This window comes from Psittacula echo (assembly GCF_963264785.1).
Source record: "Psittacula echo genome assembly, chromosome: 4".
Lineage (NCBI taxonomy): Eukaryota > Metazoa > Chordata > Aves > Psittaciformes > Psittacidae > Psittacula > Psittacula echo.
This window is the reverse complement of record NC_137738.1, coordinates 56,061,940-56,084,243: the sequence shown is the minus strand read 5'-3', so window position 1 is coordinate 56,084,243 and position 22,304 is coordinate 56,061,940. Positions and strand designations below refer to the sequence as shown.

Here is a 22,304-nt window from a genome sequence, read left to right as displayed (position 1 = left end):
GTGTCATGAATCTCTAGATCATAATATTTTTCAAGGCAACCCTAAAACAATATGTTTAAATGAAAAGGAACATTTTGCCCCATATTTCTTGACAGAATTGAAGACAGCAGCATGGCACGTCTGGGTGATTGTCTTCAAAATCTGGATGATTAGCAACTTTATTTCATTTTGCTTGAAAGTGAGTAAAATTATGACCAAAGACTACCAAGCAGCTGCGAGAAACTGCAAAATATGTGACAGTGGGACAAACAATTAGTCTTCAGCTTGAGCTCATAATTACATCATAATAGGTGACATGATTGGATAGGTTACAGTAATTAAAGTGATGAAAAGTGCATATTCATCCCCTGTATGGCTCTCATTAGAGTTACACCCAACTGCTGCTGTTGTAGTGAATGAGGCTGCCTTCAATTACCCCATAGGCATCTCCTGCCAGTGCTGGTAAGGGCCCTGCTGCTGCTCCCACCCAGACAAGACCCATCATTGTGTGCTGCTGCTGAAAATAAAAGACAAAAGTCTCAAAGCATGATGCAGTTGGGCTTTCACTCCCAAAGATTATTACCCAAATTTATTGCCCACAATTTCTCCTTCCATGTTCTTAAGGTCTAAGAATATTTATGGTCTCTCCCCTATGGGGATTTTTCCTAGCAGTGTAATTGCATAATGCCAGTATTATGGTTCCAACCCATCCATGCGGGTGTGGCCAGCAACCTGTGCCAGTACAAGTTAACCTGTTTCTTCTATCTGAAGTTTTCTTTCTGCCTGATTTTTGCCTCATGTTTCCGCTAAAGTAACAAATCGCTCGGTCATTGTGTATCCTCTTAGTCACTTGCTCAGAACTACTGTAAAAGTGGAAATGTTATTTCACTAACTGCTTCACTCCTGTGCACTTCCACACCTCAGCAGGGATGCTTCCAGTAAGCATGGGTGGAGGTTGCTAATGTGAGACTCACCAAAACCAAAGCTGGCTCTGACAAGGACAGCCCAGTCCCACAACTTGTTAAAAATGGAGATCGTTTTTGCAGCAGTAGTTAGGTGAATATCGAGAAGCCCAAAGGAATCCTAGGGGTCAGTCCATCTCCAGCTGGTTTAATGGTGTGCAGACTTAAAGACAGGGTAGTGTTACACTGGTTGAAATGCTTTTGCTGCTCCATGGGCATGGTCTTAACCTTCCAGTAATATAAATACTGCACAGTATACCACATCCATTAAATAAATATACAAGTGTGTCTCAAGGAACTTGCCATGCCACAGCCTTGCAGCAGCACTGACTTTGCTGTTTAACAAGGAGGGCTCATGTCATATACAAATGTTGAATCTAGACACATCTCAGGCTTTTATTTTATAGTATTTTCTGATTCATTTTTTCTTTCAATAGAACCACCATACACACTGCTGGCAGAATGCAATACCTGAATACACAGAGATCAGCAACCAGAGCATTTTGTTCTCAGCTTTATCCTGTAAATCCATCATACTATTTGCTTTGCACCAGTGACAATGCAAAACCTGGCCCATGTATAAAGGCTGTTAGAAGGCCTCTCAATCTGCAAACTATTCTCCTGCTAAACGACGAGATTAACATACCTTTCAATGTCTAGAATTGTTCTTTTGCTTCATAATTCGTAAACTCAGGTCCTCTCTACCTCATTGTGCCTTCCAATTCCTCCTCTGTCTTTTACACGGTCAGCAAAGAAAGTCCTTACAGCTTATGAAACAGGAACTTTCCTGTCAGCTGCACAAAAGCAAGACTGCTGCAGTAAGATGAAGTTTAAACCTCTTTGGACAAATAAGCTTTTTGGCTTTTTTTTTTTTTTTCCCCTAGAACATGTATGAAACAAGATGCTTTTGAAAGAAAGTATGTATACAGTGTCAAACTTGCAAGATAAGCTTAGGTAAACTGTTCAATGTGTTTTTCCTTCCTCCTCTGCCCCAGACAAACTACCAGCTCAATATCACACAAAGCACACAAGGATTCTCAGTATATAAAAGTATGTAACAAGTATAGGTAAGAATGTAAATCCATCAAGCTTTTGACTGTACAGGCCTACAAATGAAACCTAGGTATGTCCCCATCATACTGACCAACCACCTTCTAAAATGTTTTGAGCTGACTTTGTCCTGACATCCTGTCTTGCTGTTAATCCTGAGGCCAGATAGACACACATGGAGTAAAAACCTAGTTTCTAATTTGCAGGTGGCTGTGCAGTAAAGGTATCCATATAATGAATATTAGATGAAGTACATTATCTAGTTGTAGGTAACTCAGTTAAATACGTTTGCATTAAACACATGAAATACTCCTAATCTGTATGCTTGGAAAACTAACTGTACAAGGGCATATGCTCATGCTCAAAAGTAGCCTGTCTACGTCCTTGGGCGAATCCTGTCTCTTCCAAATTAAGTCAGTGACCAAAATCAGCTGTATTAAGCTGTCAGAAGTGGTCTGCCAGGGAGTTTTCATGTTGTGAAGCTCTCATTGTGCGACATCCCCACAAGTTATTAGTCAGGCTCAATGTATGCTTTCTTTCAGAATTAATCTTCTGCCTTGGCTCAAAGTCTTTGCCTTTAAAACTGTATTTATCTAAAAGCTGGTTTTAATTCTCCTCCTTACAAAAAGAAATTTGGAAAAGTACACATGAACAAATGTAGCAACGTGACAGGGGTTATACAAGTCCTCAAATAACAGCTTTGAGAGCTACAGACTACTCCATTCATCTTAAAGATTATTTAATTTTGGAAGCTGACAGTAAGTTCCTTGCCTACAGCATATTCCAAACTGACAAGGAGAGGGCATGGTTAAAGTAATGTGAATTTAATACAAAAATAAATAATATAGAAGCTACTGCACTGATTGTGTTATTCATTATCCTACCTCAGTCAATAGGAAAGCAGTGCTCCAACACCTACTACAGAGTTTCCACCTGAGCATCATACACATTTGCAATGGGAAACATGTGGCCTTGGACAAGCAACCAGCTCCTGCTGAGCCCAGTGGTGAGAAGATTGAAAAGGCAGCGTGCCTGCCCTTCCTTCCACCAGTGCTCTCCTGTACAGTAAACTGCTTCACCAGTCATGAAAGGAAAACAACTACTGCTCCCAGATACTTTACAGCTCTAGTCTCAAGGGCATGACTTTTCATTTCACTACAAATCGCTGTAACAAAAATAACTGTGGAGGGAAGTATTCTCTAACTATCTGTCCCAGAGGGCACTGCAAAGCCTCCAACGCCCAGAAGGAGAAAGCTTCCTTTCCCAGTCTCAGCCAACCCACCTTCCTCCTCCTTATGAGCTTCCTAAAGGCGTGTGACAGCCAAAACCCCTTCTGGCTTTGCTGCTAACTTGCTTGTACCAATTACCAACCACCTAAGTTCTACCGACAGCTCATCTCTAGCAACATTATCTGCAAGCAGAGGTTTTTGCGTATTAACTTGCTCAAGATTGCCAGGCCCAGTGTATCGCACCATTGCCTCTGTAAGGTTACTCGAGGTTGACTTGCAGGACTTTTCTGCCAATATTTTTGACAACCCTTAACAAACAGAACTAAAGCCCGCCCCTATTATTAAAGAATATATTCTAAATCTCTGCTGATGACATGCAAATCAGTACAATTCCCAGTGTCAACCTGTGTATGACTGACTGGTTTTGATTGCCCACTGAGACTGATAAAAATCTATAACCTATTCCTATAACCACAATATTTTCATCAACTCTGTGTTCTTTTTAAATCCTGTCTTGAAATGCTGTGGCAGAGTTTGACTTTCTCATCCCTTCCCCTTCATAATCATCCACATTTGTATGGATTTCTTCCTGACAATCTGTAAGACAAATAGGGGAACAGGCCACTTTTATTCACATGGACATACCCCTCTTTGAAAGTCTCTGAGCCTTCACAGTCTTGAATCGAGTGACCCATCACAACCTCCTTTAGCCAGAAGGTTGGTGGCATTTGCTGACAAGGTCCAGTGAGGATTAACCAGAGTGCTAAACTGCTGCAGCGACAATCTCTCTCTTTGATTTACACCACATCTAACATTTTAGTCTAGATTTCAAACTCTCCTTTGCAAAGAAGAGGTAAGTATCAAGTACTAGAAACCTGTGTTAAATACACATAGCAAGAATATAATGTACCGGGTAGACGATGAAAAATATGTCTGATCACATATGGTGTCTGAAAAGTTAAAACCCAGAGATTAACACTTGCAAAACAAGAGCTCAATTAGAATAAAGGTTTACTAAACTTGACTCCTAAAATGTAACGAAATCTTACAATTATCAGTTGTCTCTAGGGCATGCAAGATTTTACACACTTCAGTTTAGCACAGCAGCGCAGTGTTTCTGACCTGCCAGCGATGTGAACCCAGCCGCCTCTGTACAGTCAGACGGGCTACTCTGAACTCTCCGGCACACTTTTAAAAGGCCAGCCGCTGGGGCCTGTTTCATGTGAGTCTCCTGCGGCTGCTGGCACTGCAGCCACTTCCTTGCCATGCACCTGCGCCCCTCCCCGTGCCACAGGTCTTCTCCAGAGCGGGGCAGCTGAGCCCGTCCCGTCAGGACAGAGCTGCCAGCAGCATCCTTTAAAAGACTCAGAATAAATTCAGCCCAGAACTTTAGCTCACAGAAGCAGCTCGCACACGTTGAACACACGTGTTGCAGCCCTGCGTGGAGGTGCCGCCCCAGGAGCCGGGTGTAGGCTCGGGGAGCCCCAGAACGATCCCGGCTCTGCCGCAGGGCCCGGAGCTCCCTCCGGCCCCACTCGTGTCCCCACCGCGCCCCTTCTCGCTGTGGCAGCGGTAGCACCGCCAGGGAATCAGCCTGCCCGCATAATCCTGCCTGCTTAAAAATACGTATCTGTATGTACGTGTACATAAGCGATGCTTGGGGCTGTGCGAGGGTTTGCGGAACCCCTCCCCCCAACCGTGGGGACCCCCCCCAGCCCCGGTGCAGCCTTGGGTGGGAGAAGCAGCACCCGGAGAGCGGAGTAGAGGGGAGGGGAGAGGGACCGAGCCAGCCCCTCGGTCCACAGCAGGAGGAGGAGATACCCTGCACTGCAGCCCAATGGGAATAGTGGCGCTTCCCTTTCTCCCGCTTCCTTTCTCCACCCCCAGCTCGGGGCTGGGGAGGCGGGAGGTGGCGGTGCTGCAGCCCAGCCACCGGCGGGGCGCGGGGCAGAGGGAGCCTCGCTCGGCCCCTTTTCCACCGCCGCAGAAATACCTGCGGGGGACAAGGATGCTGGGGGGCAGTTGCCCCTCTCCGCTGGAGCCGCCCCGGGCAGGAGGAGGAGAGGAAGAGAAAGGAGCAGGAGGGAAGTGGGGAAGTTGCGCCTTGCGCGCCCCGCCGAGAGCTGGAGCCATGGGCCCCGCCGGGGGGGCGCGGGCCGCCCCCTCGCTGCTGCTCTCTCTGCTGCTCGGAGCCTCGGCCCCGCTGTGGCTGCGGGCGGAGAAGCTGGGTGAGTGCGGGGAGCGGGCGGGGGTCCGGCGTGCACGGCCCCAGGGGCAGCCCTGCGCCGGGGCGAACGGCGGGGTAATGGGAGGGGGTGTCCCCGTTCTCGCCTCGTCGCTTTCCGGGAGCGTAGCCTGAGCGGCTCTCGGAACTGCATATAGTTGACCTGGTTAATCTTCGCTGGGTTTATCCCCGCGTCTGAGTAGCTGCGAGATTAAAGTGTTAACCGGCCTTACGGTAAATGTACACCATGGCTTTCATGATCTTTCATTAATTAGGAATCTTTCGTTTTAAAATCAAATGAGTGGAGGAAAAGTCTCCGGCAAGTTGCAGGCGGGAGGCGGGCAGCGGCTCCGGCCGGTCCCGTGGCCACCTGGGGGCCGGCTCCGGCCGCGCCTCGGCAGCCCCGGCGGGCGACTCGGGAACGGCGGCCGCGCTTGGCCACCGGCAGCACCTCCGCTGCCCCAGAGCCGGAGCTGGCAGCCCCTGTCCCACAGCTGCGTCCAGGCAGGTCCGCTCTCCCTCTGCGTCGCGGAGAGGGAGAAATGCCCTTACTTGTGCCTGGACAAAGTTTCGTGGGAATCTCAAGAGGGTGGATGTTGCAAGACCTTTTGCGATACTGCAATTTGCTAAAATTAGGGCCCAGGTAATATTCTCTTTATCCTATGTTTCTATGCGGCTCACGGTTAAGCTTCCTGTGTAAATTACAAGCGCAGCTGACCTCCTGCTGAGGAGCTGCAACCTTTTGGCTGTAGCATTGCATGGCCTGATGCATCTATTTTAAAAGTGTTCACCAGCAACTGGTAAAATACTTAACACTGGAAATTAAGCATCATAATGATTTTGACAACACATTCAGGCAAATAGTCCCCATATTAATGTTCCAACTTGGCTGCAAATTCCAGAAGCCAAGTGCTGTGCATTAGCATTGCATCCAGGCAGTGATACAAAGTACTTTGTTTGGCTGATTTATGCCTGTTTTTCCCATAACTTCCTATTAATGGAGCTTTCAGATACAGATCTCCACAGAAGGGAGAACTTGGTATGAGTTGTGTCGCCTTTCCACTTGCCAGCTATATGCCAGCTTTGCTATTCTGTCCTCAATATGTTTCCTCATTTTGAGACTCCAACTTGATACGCTCCACGAACCACAGATGTACCAAATTAAAAATATGTCCTCAGTCCCCTCTTTTCATCAGTGTTTTGGAGGTTATTTTTGTTAATTTCCTTTTTCACAAGGTTTGTCTCGTGTGTGATGACATAAAGGAGAAAGTAATTTGGAAAGTCGGTTAGAAATAGTAAGTTTGCTGGGATTTTGGGGGAGGGAGGTTAATGCAGACAGTGATGCTCAGCAATAAGTATGAATCCCACTCCTAAATTAATTAGTAAAAGCACTTATGTAGTATTCATGTTAAAAATGTTTCTGCTATTAAGCCAACAACATGGAAATACAAGTAATATAATAAGTTGGTTCTCTTTGGTTCTCTTTGAACCAAACTTGGATTTACAAGATAGTCTGTCCAGTGTCCAGAAAGCAGAAGAGATTTTGACTCCTGTCTTTCCTTTCTCCTCAGGGGGCAGTTATTCTATTTGTTTACTTCCATTACCCTATAGAAATACCCACTTAGGGGCTAAGTGTTCTGAAGTCACACCAGTGGAGGAGATAAGAGTAAGTGGATACAAACTTCCTGTTACACAAGCTTCTTGACTTGATGTAGAAGTTGTAATGGAGCACGAGAAGTGCCAGAGTGAACCAGGCTCAAGTTTCAGCTAATTCTGTATCTTGTCACCACTGGTGTCTCCCACCAGCTGGTTCAAAGATGTGCTGGTTTAAATATATTGATTTTAAAATACCCATTTTTAGAAGTAAAGTAGTACATTTTTCTGGCTGCTTATGAGTTGGCTGCACAGCCTATTTTTTTTTTTTTCATGATCAGCTTACCTTCCTCTTTGGTTATTCCTGGGAGATGCTATAGAACAAGGATGAAACTGCTGTTACAGCTTCTGTTCACTTACTTAAGATTTAAACTAAGGAAAGGCCCCCTTTTTCACTATGGCTTAGTTACTTCATAGCGTGGCTCATATCTGAGTGTGACTGGGCAGAGCTCAGGTGGCAGCTCTTTCGCTGCTCTTGAGCATGTTAAGTGTGTGTTGTCAGAGAACATCTATGAAACATGGAATTTTGTTGTTCATAGAATAATGATAGAAAGGGCTGAGCATTTAGGGAACTGATTTTAATTAAAACATGTTTATAGGCTTAGTAGGTCTCACCTGGGAACACATCATATCTATGACTGTCCATGAGTAATAAATAGCTTTGGGATTTATAATGAAAGGTTCTTATTTTCCATTTTTATTGTGCCGTATGCTGATCTTAACTTCTCTTGTGGTTTCAGTTGCCAGCTCTTTGCTGACAACTACAAAATATAACTTGTTCCCCGTCTGCCAACCTCACCCAGCCGTGCCTGACCTGGTATCTCTTCTCACAATCTCTTTTCAGCTGTTCAAACCTCAGGGAGAACGCAGGCAAACCTGGACACATTATCTTTGACTTTTGCCAATCCCTATTTCATCCTCTGGTCTCATTGAGCAAGACCTTGAACCGTGTAATTGTGGGCAGCAGAAATCAGAATTGAATCCAAGTCTTTCTTCTCAGAGTTTTGAGTTATGTTCTATTACGTTTCTGGCCAGCAAGACTTAAAACTGACTTGAGGGTTGGTTGTTTGTAGGAAGATATAAAAGCAATGAGGATTTTACTCTACTTTTAAGCCACTACTCTTGCTGTAAGTCATTTATTTTTGCTTCAAATAAAGTGCAGCAATGAAACAAGTTCACATGGGATTTGCAGATCAGCATCCGAACATGAACTTTGCTGGCTATATTCGTGGGTCTGTTCACTGTTATGCCCAATGACCAGTTGGAAGAGTTGATGAGCGTTAGACTTTTAAATATGTTGAGGCAAGGCTGCTGTTTAGTGTGCCAACAGCATATGCAGTAATCATGAGAGATTATGCCTGTTCTCAGGGGCTCATGCAAAACCCATACCAAAGAATATTGGTATGATGATGCTGATCCACTTTGAATGCCCATTTCCAGCAGTTTGAAATGCAGATAGAGATGAGTCTTTCTTGTATCCCCCCCACCCCTCCAGTTTCTGAATATAAGTGATTGGTAAATTTTCAGTTTGTTTGCATTTTGTCCTTATGTCTGCTTCCTTCCTTGGCTCCATCTCTCCTGCCTTGTGAATGCTGACTAGAATCACTAAAGACGGAGGCAACAGTTTTCCAGTTGCAGTTCATAAGCAAGGCATGTGCCCACCACATGAACACTGCAATGTTTTCAGTCATACAGACTTTGCTATAAATAGCTCTAAGCTCTTTATATGTACTTCTCTTTAGGTTATCAGGGGACGTGTTTCAAATGAAATCAGAGACAGGGAGGCCACTGGGAGTCTCATTGATACTGGAGGGATCAAAAAAAGGCCTTGGGAAAGTTGTTACCTGCACACGCAAGTAAGATGCGTGGCTGTTGAATCATATTTAATGCAAATCATTTGCTGATTTGCATATTCAAAACTCATTCATTTATATTTATCAAACCTGTGTCACCCTTAGTCCACTTGAGATACATGCATAGCACAGTAAAAACTAATTTGAAAACTCGACTTGGAGGATGCTTGTGCTCCTTAGAGATGCCTAAGTACCTTCTTAAAGGCACTTCTTTAGATACCAAAGTAATATAGTTTTGAAAGCCCATCTGAGCTAACACACCACACCAAGAACTGTGGTCCTAAGTGGTGGCGGGCACTGAAGTCCTCAGTATAGACATTGCTGTAGTTTGGGGCCAGCTGTATCGTATCAGATGCTCTCCTGTGGCACGTAGTCATCAACACATGGGTTTGCACCATCTGCTAAGAACAAAACAAGCCAGACAAAATCAAAATAAAATTCTTCCGACTGGGTTCAGTGGAATGGTGTTCACTCCCAACTATCTGCAATAAAAAATGTTAACAGCAATGCATAAGAATTAGCACACAACTTCCCCAAAAGGTTTAATTAGTGTTACAACTGGGAGTAGGAAACTTCAAACTGGGACAATCTAATAGTGGTGTTTAAATAAAAAAGGATAGTGGTTTGACTAGTTTTAAGAGTATACAGATATCTTCATTTTTGCTTTCAGAATAAATTATGAACTAATTAAACTGATTTTTGTCTGTGAAAATTATGTGAGTACTAAAGCTACATTTTTGAGGTTGGCTGGATGCTTGCACATAGAGAGGCTGCCAGTAGTTATGGTTGGGATTGTTGATCCGGTATAATTAAGCCCGGGAGCTGAGAGTATTATGAGGAGGAAACATTTTGGTCTTTCGTTCTCTCTCTCCCGGTCTCCTTTTTTGACAGAGACAGGACTTGCCTCTCAGGAGTTTCCTTATAAGATGTGAAGGCCTAGTGTGGCAGTGGTGGGACTTTCTCATCCTCGCTGAGCAGGATTTCCAGTCCCAGTGCGACCTTACTTATTATTTCTGTTCCCTTGTGGGATGGGGTTGGTGTCTCGTGGCAGCAGCTACCTGTGCAGCAGCTCCATGCTGCTCTTTCACATAGACAGAGGGAAGGAGGAGTGAGCCCAGGTCCTGCTTTCTTTGCGAATCTCCAGAGATCTTCAATAAAGGTGTTTTCAAGTGCCATGAAGAGGGACAGGAGAATAAATGGGTAGAGCAGAACAAGGTGAAAAACCCAAACCCAAGGCTTCTTACAAGACCAGGATCTTAGTTTTGATAGTTAGCATTACACATTGATGTACAGCAGCACATCAGGCTGCTCCTGTAATTATGATAATGTTCATCAGGAATTTAGTAAAGATCTAAAATGTTGCTTCTTCCCTCAACTGCTGCAGAAACCTTGTTTCCATCACAGCTTTGATCTGTGATGTTCAGGTTTCTGGCACTACCACCCCAAGTTGTTCAACAATATTGGATTTCAGTCTAATGCTTTGACATTGAAATCATGTTGATGTCATCTTCCAGATGTTCATGTCTACTGAATAAAAATTGTGTTTGTTTGGTTTATTTCAAATTACAAAAACACATGGGGAGTTCTGGATGTGATCCCTTATGCTATACAAAGGCCTGTGTGTCCTGTTAGAAATCAAACAAAACTTTTCTTCATGGTGTAGTAGGAGAGACCTCAAAACACTGGAAACATAGGTGGATTTCTTTGCTCATCTGAACAGAATGGCTTTGTTATATGCCTGAGCCTTGTTGTTGCAGCTGTAATGACTGCACAGAAGAGAGGCATGCGGCTTCTGCCTGAAATTACTTGTGTTTACTGTGGTGCCACACCAGGTCTGTGTTGCTGGGTTGCTTTGACCTAATAGTCAGCTATGCTTCATTTGCAAAAATGAGCTCATAATAAAAAAAAGTCCATTTTGTCCTCCAGATATGAGTAAATATATTTTAATCTGTAAAATAAATTCAAGCATCCCACACGTCCCTGTCCACTGGGAGGCTTTGACAGCAAGGTCTGTGGCTAACACCAGAGCTGTTGTGCTCCCTGTTGTCTTAGCTTGCTCTCAAAGCCAAGGGTTTGTATTATCCCATGTTTCTTGTGTTAGCACAATACAGGGTGATTGAAGTTGAAATGCCTGGGAGCCACAGAGCTGGAGGCTTTCAAAAAGAATTTCAGTAGATAAGCTGTAATATTAAGTATTGTGCCACATGCAAGGAGTACTTGGTGGTCATGTTAGCATTTTGAGACCAAAGAAGGAGTCAGCACTTGCTGATCTATTAGTATTTTGGCACAGATAGAAGAGGCGTAGTTAAACTCATGGTCCTTAAAATGGGTAATTGAGAACATGCTGGTTTTCAACAGTGCTAATGCTTGTGTTTTGACAATGAATCTGCTATTTTTCAGATGAAATTCAGCCCCTGTGTTCTTTTTGGGGAAAGCAAAATAATATTGTATCAGATAAATTGAGCAGTTACACTGAGGTATTCGCTCTTGAGATGAATTAAAAACTTCAGACCTTTTTGCTGTAGCCTGTTTCAAAACTTGAGAATGTGATTGTTTAATACTACTGCTAATCAAAAAATCCAGTCAAATGAAGTGAAATTATGGAGTTTCAGTGTAAGTGGTGTACGCAGGATGGCATGCCCTATTTTTTCAAATCTATTTGCAAATACCTAATGCAGTCTCATTAACATGTCACAGAAGACACAGAAATGGAGCTATGGATCATAGCACCACAACCAACACTATAGTAATGGTGTGGCTGCTTTCCTTTTTTTTACTACTTCAAATATTTGTCGCAGCAACCATATGTAACCATCATGAACCAGAGTGATGGCAGAAATTCAGAGTTTACAGAGTCTCTGAGCCTACCTTTCTTGTTAATGTCTTGGTGATGAGTATCGAGGAGGTTGGCTGCACAAGAATACTGAAAAAAGGCATCTCTCGTGTTCAGTGCTCCAGGTCAGAAGCCTGATGTAGCTCTTTGGCTGCATCTTAGTTAATTTTTGCTTTCATTTCTACTGCAGTTGTAAGGAGCCACTTGTTAGATTGCAATAACCAAGGAGGAAACAGCTAGTTGCCTAGAAGTTGGGTTGACTGAGTCAAAAGGCAAACCAGAAAATTGTGTCTTGCTGATAAATGGCAATTATTGTTTCCATCATAAACCACTTAATTTTTTTCTTGAGATATTTGTTAATTTGTACCTTGGGGATAATAGGGATCTGTGTAACTTGCTTTGAGAAGAGTGGTGTGTTTTCTATTGTCCTTTCTTACTAACAGATCACATATTCCACCTAGGCATACAGACAAAAAAAGTGAATGTGTGGTTTTTCAAAGTAAGCTGGGATGGGTTTGATTTGAAGAAAAAAAAGACCACTTTTTGTCATTGGTAACTGTCAGTCTTGCTTGACTTGTATCACACTAACTAGGGAATTACATATTAAAAAATAAGGGGGTGGTGATTTCATTCTATCATGTTCAGCCATTTCCTCTTACCCAGATTAAAGCTGTTTTGAAATCTTGCCTTCCCACCTGCTACTGTAACTAGAACAGCTCTGCTTCAGCCTCTCCTTACCCTGGTGTCTCTGAATTTCCTGTCCCTGTGGGTTTGTCAGTCCGTAGCACTACTGTGAATATTCCTATTCCTGTGCAACCCAATATTCGAGTCTGGCCCTGAGCTTGCAGCATATGTTTCCCACACAGTCCAAATTTGGTGCAATATACTGTAAGTTAATCTCCAGTAAAGCATAGTGAAGAGAAAAACCTGGGAAGAAAACAGATGGAGAAAGTAGAGCAAACAATTTGCATATATATATGTCTCTCAGTTAAGATTAGCATTTCCTACTTCGCCTGAAAGGCCCTTAATAAAAATCCAACTGCATGTTTGCCCCAGATCAGCAGAATCTGAGGAGCTGCCCTACTGGCACAGTGTCCCCCCAACCCAGTGGGAGCCCAGCATGGGGTGGGAGGGGGCTCCAGCTCCGACTGTGGCCCCACATCCCTGCCACATTGCTGGAATGCTGTGGGCAGAGGGATAGGGAAAACTCTCTCTGTGGGATATTTATTCCCCTTAGCCTTTACAGCACAGGAAACCTACGCAGGGTCCTGAGATAGTCTACATGGGTGACTGATGGAGGGGCATGACCATCTTCCCATTTATTTACGGTCCTTCAAGGTTCCATCTGAGCATGCAGCTACAAGTGCTTGGGAATGAACTGCTCAGTGCCTTCTCTGTATTTGAGGTGTATAATGTGGATGTGTATCTTAGTAGGCAGGTAGTTATTATAAAACAAAAAATCAACTTCCCTTTTGCAAAAAGGGGACCTTACACTGAAGATTCCTCTGAGTTTTCCATACATGTGTGGCTCCGCTGTCATCTGTTTCCAGAAACACACTGACCAACGAAATGTTGAAGTGGTCAATCACAGCAGTATGCTGCCCCCATAAAAGAAAAGCATTGGCAACTATTAAATGCAGCTATGCAGGAAATAAATAAATAAACTGAAAATCACAAATCTCTTTTGTTGCAGCATTGCAGCAGTTAAAAAGGCATAGAAGTTTTCTCACACCCACAAGCTTGAGAGTGCTGTATTTAGAGTGGTGAAAAGCAAATTCCAGTGCTGAAGCTCGCTTCTCTGGAGGACTACATTTGGGTATACTGCCTAAGTCCTGGAACCAGTGACTAAACCATACTTATTTTTGACATGTACTCCGGTACTGTCTGTCTTTCACAGATTGTGATGGAACCAGATAGTGATCCTGAAAAGCAAAGCCAAACCTAGTTTGCTACTATTTGTGTATTTAATAGAAGCAAAGCAAGAAAACTGTATGATGCTATTTACATTTTTGTGTAAACCTTGTCCCTTACGTGTTGGAGGATCTTGTTCTTTACAGAATGCAGCAACTTCTTAATCCTGTGTTCTCATAAATAATTCATGGGAAAGGGACTACCAGGCTGTAGCTGCCAGTTCTCTTCTTTTGGCAACTGTGATTTCTACAGGAATCTGAATTGTCTTGTCACTGAGGTCTCATGCATAAATGTAGCCAGGTAGTGTTAGGTTGCATCCTGACACAAGTCCCTGAGATGTATATGCAGCTGAGATGGTTGTTTTCCAGAAAGTTACTCGATTAAGCAGCAAAATGAATTGAGTCTTTACGGACACGGTGAAACTGGAAGAGTTTCAGTGTGTCGTTTCTGGCTTTCTTTTGACATTTTAGCAGCTAAATAAATGAAATCTCAGATCTTACTAAGCTTTTGACTTTGCAAACTTCTGCAAAGGTGAGAGGCTTCTGGGGTAGTAAAAGCTGCCCAGGTTGGTTGTGGCAATCCTGCAAAAGCCACTGCCATGTAGGTCATGTGCCTGCAATGGCTAAAACAACTCTTCAACTTTAAAAAAACCGAGTTTGGATGTAAGCTGCTCTGCTAGATAAGACACTTGGAATGGTTGTCAGGGACTTTTTTCTGTACTTGATGATGGTGATCAAAGTGGTTACCAAAATAACTTCTTGCATGTTTGCAGTGGAGCGCCTCTGGAGGTTGGCCGCCACGGACACCCTGAGAAAAGCAGGCACCCAGCAGGCACACAGCCTAACCGGCAGGGGGGTGGGAATCTGTGATCTGTGGAACCGCTGCGGAACCAATTGGAGATCATTTGCTGCTTTCTGTTTCTTACTTTAAGAGGGACATTACAGTAAATAATGTCTGTGAAGAGGAGAGAAAAACACACTGTGGTTTGTTTGACCTCCTTCTCCTTTTGCATCCCTTTGAAGTTGATAAGTAAATAATTTGGGCAACGAAATCAGCACTCCACAGTGTTCCTTTGTTTCTTCTGCTGCTTTACCTTTCCTTCCTGCTGTCGGCCCTCCTCCCAGCCGCTGCTTGATTAGCTTGGGCAGCAAAATGGGTGTCCTGAGGAACTGCTGCAGAACAGGGATTAGAATGTTTCCTGGGAACCTAATGGAGTCAAGCAAATGAAAATGTAATTCAAAGAAAAAGTTTGCACACTGCTTATTTTTCCTGCTAAGTGGGAAACTTCCTCCCTGGAGAAAATACTAATGCTAATTTAAAGGCCATGAAAGGCTGCGGTCACTGTTTTTTCAAATGGTTATAGACTTGCCTTCATTTTCAGTGGTTTCTTTCAGTATTTGAAGATAGTTTCTGCTGTATTCACAAAACATCGTGACCAATGTAAGGCTGGACTGCTGGGGGGAAAAGAAAAGAAAGGGCTGCTGTGGATTTGTATGCTTCTGCAGACGCAGGGCTCAGCCAGCTGCTCAGCTGGTGTAAATGGAGTCCTCCCTGAAACTGGTGACTTCTGAAATCCCCAGATGAGTGGCCACCCCCACCCCTGCTGTCCCTCGTGACACCTGCAGGTCTGGGCCCCAGTGCCTCTCAGGAGAATGGCTGGGGGTACTCACCTGCCCAGTGGTGCCTCAGGCCTGCGATGTTGCCCTTTGGTTTTGTTACCTGCTTGAGCTCACTGCCAGGGGAAGCGCAGAGATCTGACATCTTCATCAGCTGCTCTCTGGAGAAGTGACAGGTTTAAGTCATGGTTGTATGCTGGTCTCTCTCTTACAATATAATGGCACAGTAAAGAGCTGATGCTCTTGACCCAGGTTTGGCAGTGGAGAGATTAGAGATGAAACAACTCTGGATTTTACTCCATCACCTCAGAAAACAATGAAGGTACAAACCCATTTGTGTTTGCAGCGTGCATGATTCTGTTAGTGATGGATGTTAGAGTAGCTGTATGAGAACCTGATGTTGTCAGACCACACAAGTGAATTTGAATGGCATCTGGCAAAATATCTTGGTTTTTTTCCCCTGGTCTTTTCTCCTATCCCATATGAGCAGGGAGGGCACAGGTAGGACGGCAAAGGGTTGATTTCTTTCTTAGATACTTATCTTTTCTTGTGCATAACTCAAATCTTCTTTCAAACACAGGCCCAGAATTCCTTCCTGACTCAGTTATTACTGTATCTTTTAATAAGCTGGAGTTATTACTTCAGGGAGAGCAACGTGGAAGACAAGACTAATCTCATTTCTCCTCATGGGGCTTCTCATCAGAGCTCTCAAAGCCGTATCCTTGACTCAGTGATGTTCCCTTCACTTTGGCTGTGTCTATTTGCAGCTGTGGCTCTTCAGAAAACACTGATTTCTGACTGAACCCAAAATTTAGGTATGCAAACTTAGTTTTCTGCTCTCTCCTCTCAAGTGAAAGAGAAGTGGGAAGGAACGACAGGCCAGCAGTCCCCTGCTGGCTCTGCTTCCTAGCCTCCATGCAGGGTAAGGAGTGTACACCTTGTCTCGAGAACCAGAATGAGGGTGGGCATGCAAAGGGATGTCAGACTGGGAGAGGAGACAGAGAAGGAAATAAGGTTACTTTGGGTGTCTTTGTCCCGGTGGGAAGAGATCAGCAGCCAAGGGGCAGCAGGAGTCTGTAGGCAGAGAGGCTGAGAGAGGAATGCTGAGTGCCCGACAGGGTAGAAGAGGGCAGGGAGCTGCTGGCTGTGTGTATAAGGACGCCTAGGTGTAACATGTGTTTAGCACTGGAGTGAGTCCAAGTCAGTTATTAATTGCTTCATGAGGGTAAATCAGACGGATGAGGAAGGCAGCTGTCTGCTGCCAGGATACTGTAGCAATGCTTCTGAAAGCGCACTTGGATACCATGCTGTGTAACCGTTTTGTAGTTGGCGGCATAAATATGTTTCCTGAAAGGTGCAGCCCATGGAAACTTTCTATAGCAGCTATGGGAAAATCTGTAGCCTCTTCCCTAACTTGGGGGCAATGTGCTGAGTGCTTGGATAAAGGCACTGCGCGTATCCATTTGTGCGTGTGAGCAGGAGGTGGAAAAGCCCAGGGAGCAGCGGAGTGAGAGGCCAGGGTTCAGCTTATGCACTGGGCTTGGGAAACAATGGGAAGAGACAGTCTAGTCAGGTTATTTTGGGTGCCAGGAGGATACCTGAAGGAGCCAGGTCTATCACTGCTGCTCCTGGGACCACCACTGTTTTCCTGAAGCTACAGTATCTGTCAGGGGTGATGTGCAGGGCAGCTCATGGTGTGGGGTTGAGCTTGTTTTGGGGCATCAGTTTCACCACCTACATCCTTGTTGGGCAGGTCAGATCCCTTCTGCCCATGAGCCAGCAGCTATGGTCGTACCCAGCCCAGATGCAGCTGCTCAGAGGTACTCCTTCACCTTGTCCTTCATGTATCCACAGTGCATGTGTCTGAGGATGGGAAATGGTACTATCTGCCAGCCACCTGATACCTCCTCCTGCCCTCTCCATAGGCACACACACTGGTGTCTTCTAGCCAGGTCCCAGGTTTGGTTTTACATGCATGCACCGTGTGAGTATGGGCAAGGTGCAAGCGGTATGCCTGCTGCCACAGCAGGAAGTGTCGGTCATGGTTCTTGCTTCTTGGGGAGTTATTTCCATTGTCTGCCATAGGAGACTATTTTTATCTGTGGTAAACAGTCTTAATTCCAGCACTGTGTGATCTTTGGTGCAACCTGCGCGTAAGCCAACAGGCAGGAGCCCACAATCCAGAAACCACGATCTTGATCTTGATTCAAATGCCCATGGGAATCCATTTTACAAAGCATGTTTGATGTGCTTTTAGTAACTCCTGGTGCGGAGGAGAGGTTTTTTTAAATCTGAGCATGCTTAGACTTTCTGGCTGCTGAATACCTTGTGCTCAAATATTTTGCTTTGCTCTGGTCCAGTGAGAAGTGATGAAACCTGGATGTCTGAGTCAAGGCTGCCAGCTTCTTGCCAAATGGGGTGATAAAAGCAGTTCTGAGAAGTAATGTTAAGTGAAAACGTAGTGTTAGCAAGGAATCCTTGGTTGATGGTTGAATACATCTATTTCCAGCCAGAAGAGCAGTGCCTATAAGAAAAAAGTGTGACATCAGGTGTTTAAACCATGGTTTTCATAAGGACAATCCGTTGTGTTTTAAACTCAATGTATTTGAGGTTTGGGCAATATGTTTGTACTGAAAATCAAAATTTCTTGTGGAAAATAACGATAAGAACAAAACTAGTGGTCGTACTGTTAGCATTTTTCATTTGAAAATGTGAAGAGATATACATTTTGAATTCGTTACCATTTGCCTCCGTGTCTGAGCTCTTGGTTATACAGTGGGGTTAAATTTGTAATTTTTTTTTTTTCCATTTAGTCATTAAATCTTTTAATCATTCAAGTGATTAATTCATCAATGTGAAGGTGGTGAGGCACTGGCACAGGATGCCCAGAGAAGTTGTGCCTGCCCCATCCCTGGCAGTGTTCAAGGCCAGGCTGGATGGGGCTTTCAGCAACCTGGCCTAGTGTCAGGTGTCCCTGCCCGTGGCAGGGGGGTTGGAGCTGGATGATCTTTAAAGGTCCTTTCCAACCCAAACCATTCTATGACTCTATGAAATCTTTCTTTGAATGAATTATCAGATCATGAGTTTTATTCTATCTTCTCTCTACGCCTTCAGACTCCTTCCCTAGGGTGCATTTTCCGACAAATTTCACATTGTGTCACTTTCTGGACATTTTTTCAGTTCTTGTGGTGAACAGTCTTTTGTCATGACCATTTCCTTTGAGGCAGGCAGGCAGGCAGACAGACAGGACAAGAGGCAGGAAGGGATGTTGCAGGTGCAGGATGATGCTGTGCTTCACTGTCATCATCTGGAGTGTTTGAATGACCGTGTTCCACTAGTGAAAAGTCAAAAAATAGCATTTGTGCTTTCTTCTCTCAAAAGATGTTCTGGTGTTAATAGGTTCCAACACTGACTCAAGGGCAGGGTTTTAGAAAAGGAGTTTCCCTGGGAACATGACCTCATGTAACCTCGGCAGAGGAGGATGGCAGGCTGAGGTCTCTGGGGCACAGTTCTGACGGTTTCCTTTCTGCAGAAGTATAATGCTCTGTGACCTGGACAGTTGGCAGGGTCCTACCATGATAGCGATGTCTTTTTTTGAGGTGTTTTGTACCACAAAGGATCCTTGGGCTTGTACTGAGGTGACAGAGGCCGGAGCACAGCCCAGCAAGATGAAGACTATGTGAACGCTAAACTTTTCATTTTTAAGGAGCTCATCCCGATGACATTTGGTTGTGGTTGTGTAACTTTTCCCTTTGTTTTCCCTTTCCTTTTCCAATAAGGATAAGTTGCAAACTAAGCTCCGGTTACTTTATTTTCATCAGCCCAGCTAAAGTAAATACTTACAGTTAGAAACATGCAGTTTAAATTAAAGGTCATGAGCAGGTTTTTTTCACGGCTTGCTAGTTGGCTACACAGGCAGCAAGGTTGTCCTGTGTCGTGCTGGAAGCAAGCTGGTTTTACACTGCCTGGACCTCTGTGACCCCTCCTGGATTCAGAAGGTTAATAGCCCGTATACTGTATTGCTCCTTATATTGTTATTCCTGCTGCAGAAAGTTTCTATTAAAAGATGATTTGCTCAGGAGGCCCGTTTGCCTTTCATCTTGAGTATTTTTCCTATGCATTCTGAAATCAACACATTGGATAAAAGGCTTGAACAACAGATGTTTTTTAAAGCATGTGAACAAGGAGATCTGAAAAAATGTATTTAATACGGTTTATGGTGATATGATTTTGGATTTATGTCTCCTGTTCACCTCTATTCCAAGCATTAACCTGCAACAAAATTAAATAGCAGGCAACAAAGCTAGTAATAATGCTTAAGCCTCAAAATAAATGCTGTTGTCTGTGAAAAAGCGTTTGAGTTGGATGAAATGGCAGTGTAATTATCTAGTAGCAAGTCAAAGTTCGATAGCTTGGAGCTTATCTTTGCACAGCATGCCACTTTTCCCCCAGCCACCATTGGGGCACATTTCTTTATCAACACTTCATTTCTAGTTGTTCATTTTTAAATAATCTTATCAAACCTTAACTTTGTTTTGTAGTGATTGTGGAAGGAAATTCAGATAGTAATTAAAATGCACCGACCAAAACAGTTTAACCAAAATATCCCCCAAAGTAAAATTTTGGGTAGTTAAAGTGAACATTGTGAATTCCCAGCTCTGCAGGATTCTTAATTTTATTAACACTTCCAGGACCAGCTTCAGTTTTGCACTGATAAGGGATAACAGTATACAAAACTCCTATGTAAAGAATCCCTTTGCCCTAACTGAGTGAAAACAGGATTGCTGGTTATATGCACATGCACATGGCACTAGTTCCACTGTTATAATAGTTTCCATTATTTGGAAGATTCAGGAAGATGAAATAGTTTAATCTTTAATATATACCTTTTAAGTTACTAACACACTTTTAAATAGTTCGGTAAAAATTGCTTCCTTTAGTAGTCAAGGTCTCTTATCTGATACCTGCTTCCTTCGCCTCCTTGGATGCTTCCTGTTTTCTGTGTCAGTCCCCACATCCCCCCATGTATTTCCATGCACCTTTTCCTGTTGTCATATGTTCTGCTGCAGCTGCTCCTCAGGTGCCTCTTCACCAAGGAAAGGCTCCTACACGGTGCCCCCAAAACACACTTTGCAGGCACCTCTCCTCACCTCTTGAGGAAGGAAGCAGCAGCACTTATATCTCCAGGTATACTACCATGGAGTAACCTGCACACGATTAACGATACACATCCCACATTTGAAGCCCCTCTTGTGTCTTTGCTTTGTCCCCTGCACTTTTTGTGTTGTGCCAGTGGCACAAGAAATACAACAGGAAAGCAAGATGAGTCAGGTCTGTGATAGTACATAGTTAAATTGTGTTTGTGTTTTCATGTATGATTCAAGTTACCCTCTGATGGCTCTTTCTATGGAAATAAAATGTGGAATGATTATTGGGATAAATCTGTTTAAGGAAGGATCCTATCTATTACATGTGGAAGCGCATCATCAGGATTTCAGTAGGGTTTGGCTGTAAAACAGAAAGCCAGAGAGACTGTGTTTGTACAGGACCGTCAAATACATCTTAGTTCATGAGTGTTTCCAACCCTCCTTTCTACTGCTTTACAAGAGAAATATGAATGCGTTTATTTTAGTTACTTATGTACCAACAGCAGCTGGAGTATTAAAAAAAACTTTTTTAGAAGGTGGAAGCACACATGAGACACCATCATGTGACCAGTATTTTCTTACTCAATTTTTTATTGAGGAATAAGTTTTGTTTCTCTTCCTCGTTTCTTATCCTGCTGCAGGGGATGGATGTGGGCACATGGTGATGTATCAAGACAGCGGGACCCTGGCATCCAAGAACTATCCTGGGACATACCCAAACTACACTCTTTGTGAAAAGAAAATCCAAGTGCCTCCAGGAAAACGCCTGATCTTAAAAATTGGAGACCTGGATATTGAATCACAGAAATGTGAATCGAGCTACCTTACCATCCAGAGCTCTTCAACATTGCATGGTATGTAAAAGAGAAGACAGTGGTCGATACATGAACTGTTAAATGTGTGACTAAAAGCCAGCTCAGCAAAATGCAAAAAATGTCAGCCTTTGTTCTTTCCTCCTCCTTTTCATATTCAAGTGTGTTCTCAGTATGGGAGGCCATTGCCCCTCACACCTTATGTTGTTCTGCAGAGGCTGGGGGTGCTGCCATGCTGCACTGTGGAGGTGCCACAGGGGCTTGTGCCAAGCTGTGGCATATCCACTCGAGAGCTCTGCTCTCAGACCTGCAGAGCTGTACTATCACAGCTTTGGTACAGCAAATACGTGGATCTATGTCAGCCCTGTTCCCTTCTTGGTAGGGGAAGAGCTAGCTCATGAACTAGGCAAAGACAAGATGAGAAGCTGGAGTCAATGATCCTGCATGTCTCTATTTCCTAGTTCAGGGCTCAGAGGGGAGATAACCTTTATTATTGCTAGCTATTAGTTACTGATAACCTTTGCTGATGTACAGGCTTTAATACTTGCAGATATTAAATGCGCACAGCTGGTCTGCAGTCCTGTAAGAGATTTGCACAGGAAGATAAGTCAGTAATCTGCTGTAGCTGTGCACTTAAAACAATCATAATGACAACAGGATCTTACCCAGGGAGAACCCGGGGCCTTCTTCAAAGCGGTTTTCCCAGCCAGTTGTTGCTGAAACTTTTGATCTGCTCTTTCTGGAAGAGCCAAACATTTTCAAGTCAGTGTGCCCTTTTTCAGAAGTCCAATTAAAATTCAGGGCTGCAAGGAGTTCCACAGTGCAGGAATAAGCTCACGAATCCACAGCTCACAAAATTTTGCCTGCTGTGTAGGACTTATCAAACAAAAGGATTCAATGGAAAAAGACATAAAGAGATGAACTACACAGAGCCTCTGCAGGTTTTCCAGCTCACCCAACTCATTGCTTAGCTCAGAAAAGTGAGTGGTTTCCCTAAGATGAGGACTCATAAGATGTCTTAGTAGTAAGGACGAA

General features: G+C 43.9%; 1 protein-coding gene across 1 annotated transcript in view; it reads left to right on the top strand.

Moving 5' to 3' along the window:
* Nucleotides 1-5,057: 5,057 nt before the first annotated feature.
* The window catches only part of DCBLD1 (discoidin, CUB and LCCL domain containing 1), a gene marked incomplete at both ends in the record, with an annotated part of 45,532 nt that continues 28,285 nt past the window's right edge, over nt 5,058-22,304 (top strand). Inside the window, 2 exons of the mRNA XM_080615246.1 lie at nt 5,058-5,448; nt 21,099-21,311. Coding sequence (XP_080471372.1) covers nt 5,058-5,448; nt 21,099-21,311 — 604 coding nt within the window. The remainder of the gene's footprint in view (nt 5,449-21,098; nt 21,312-22,304) is intronic.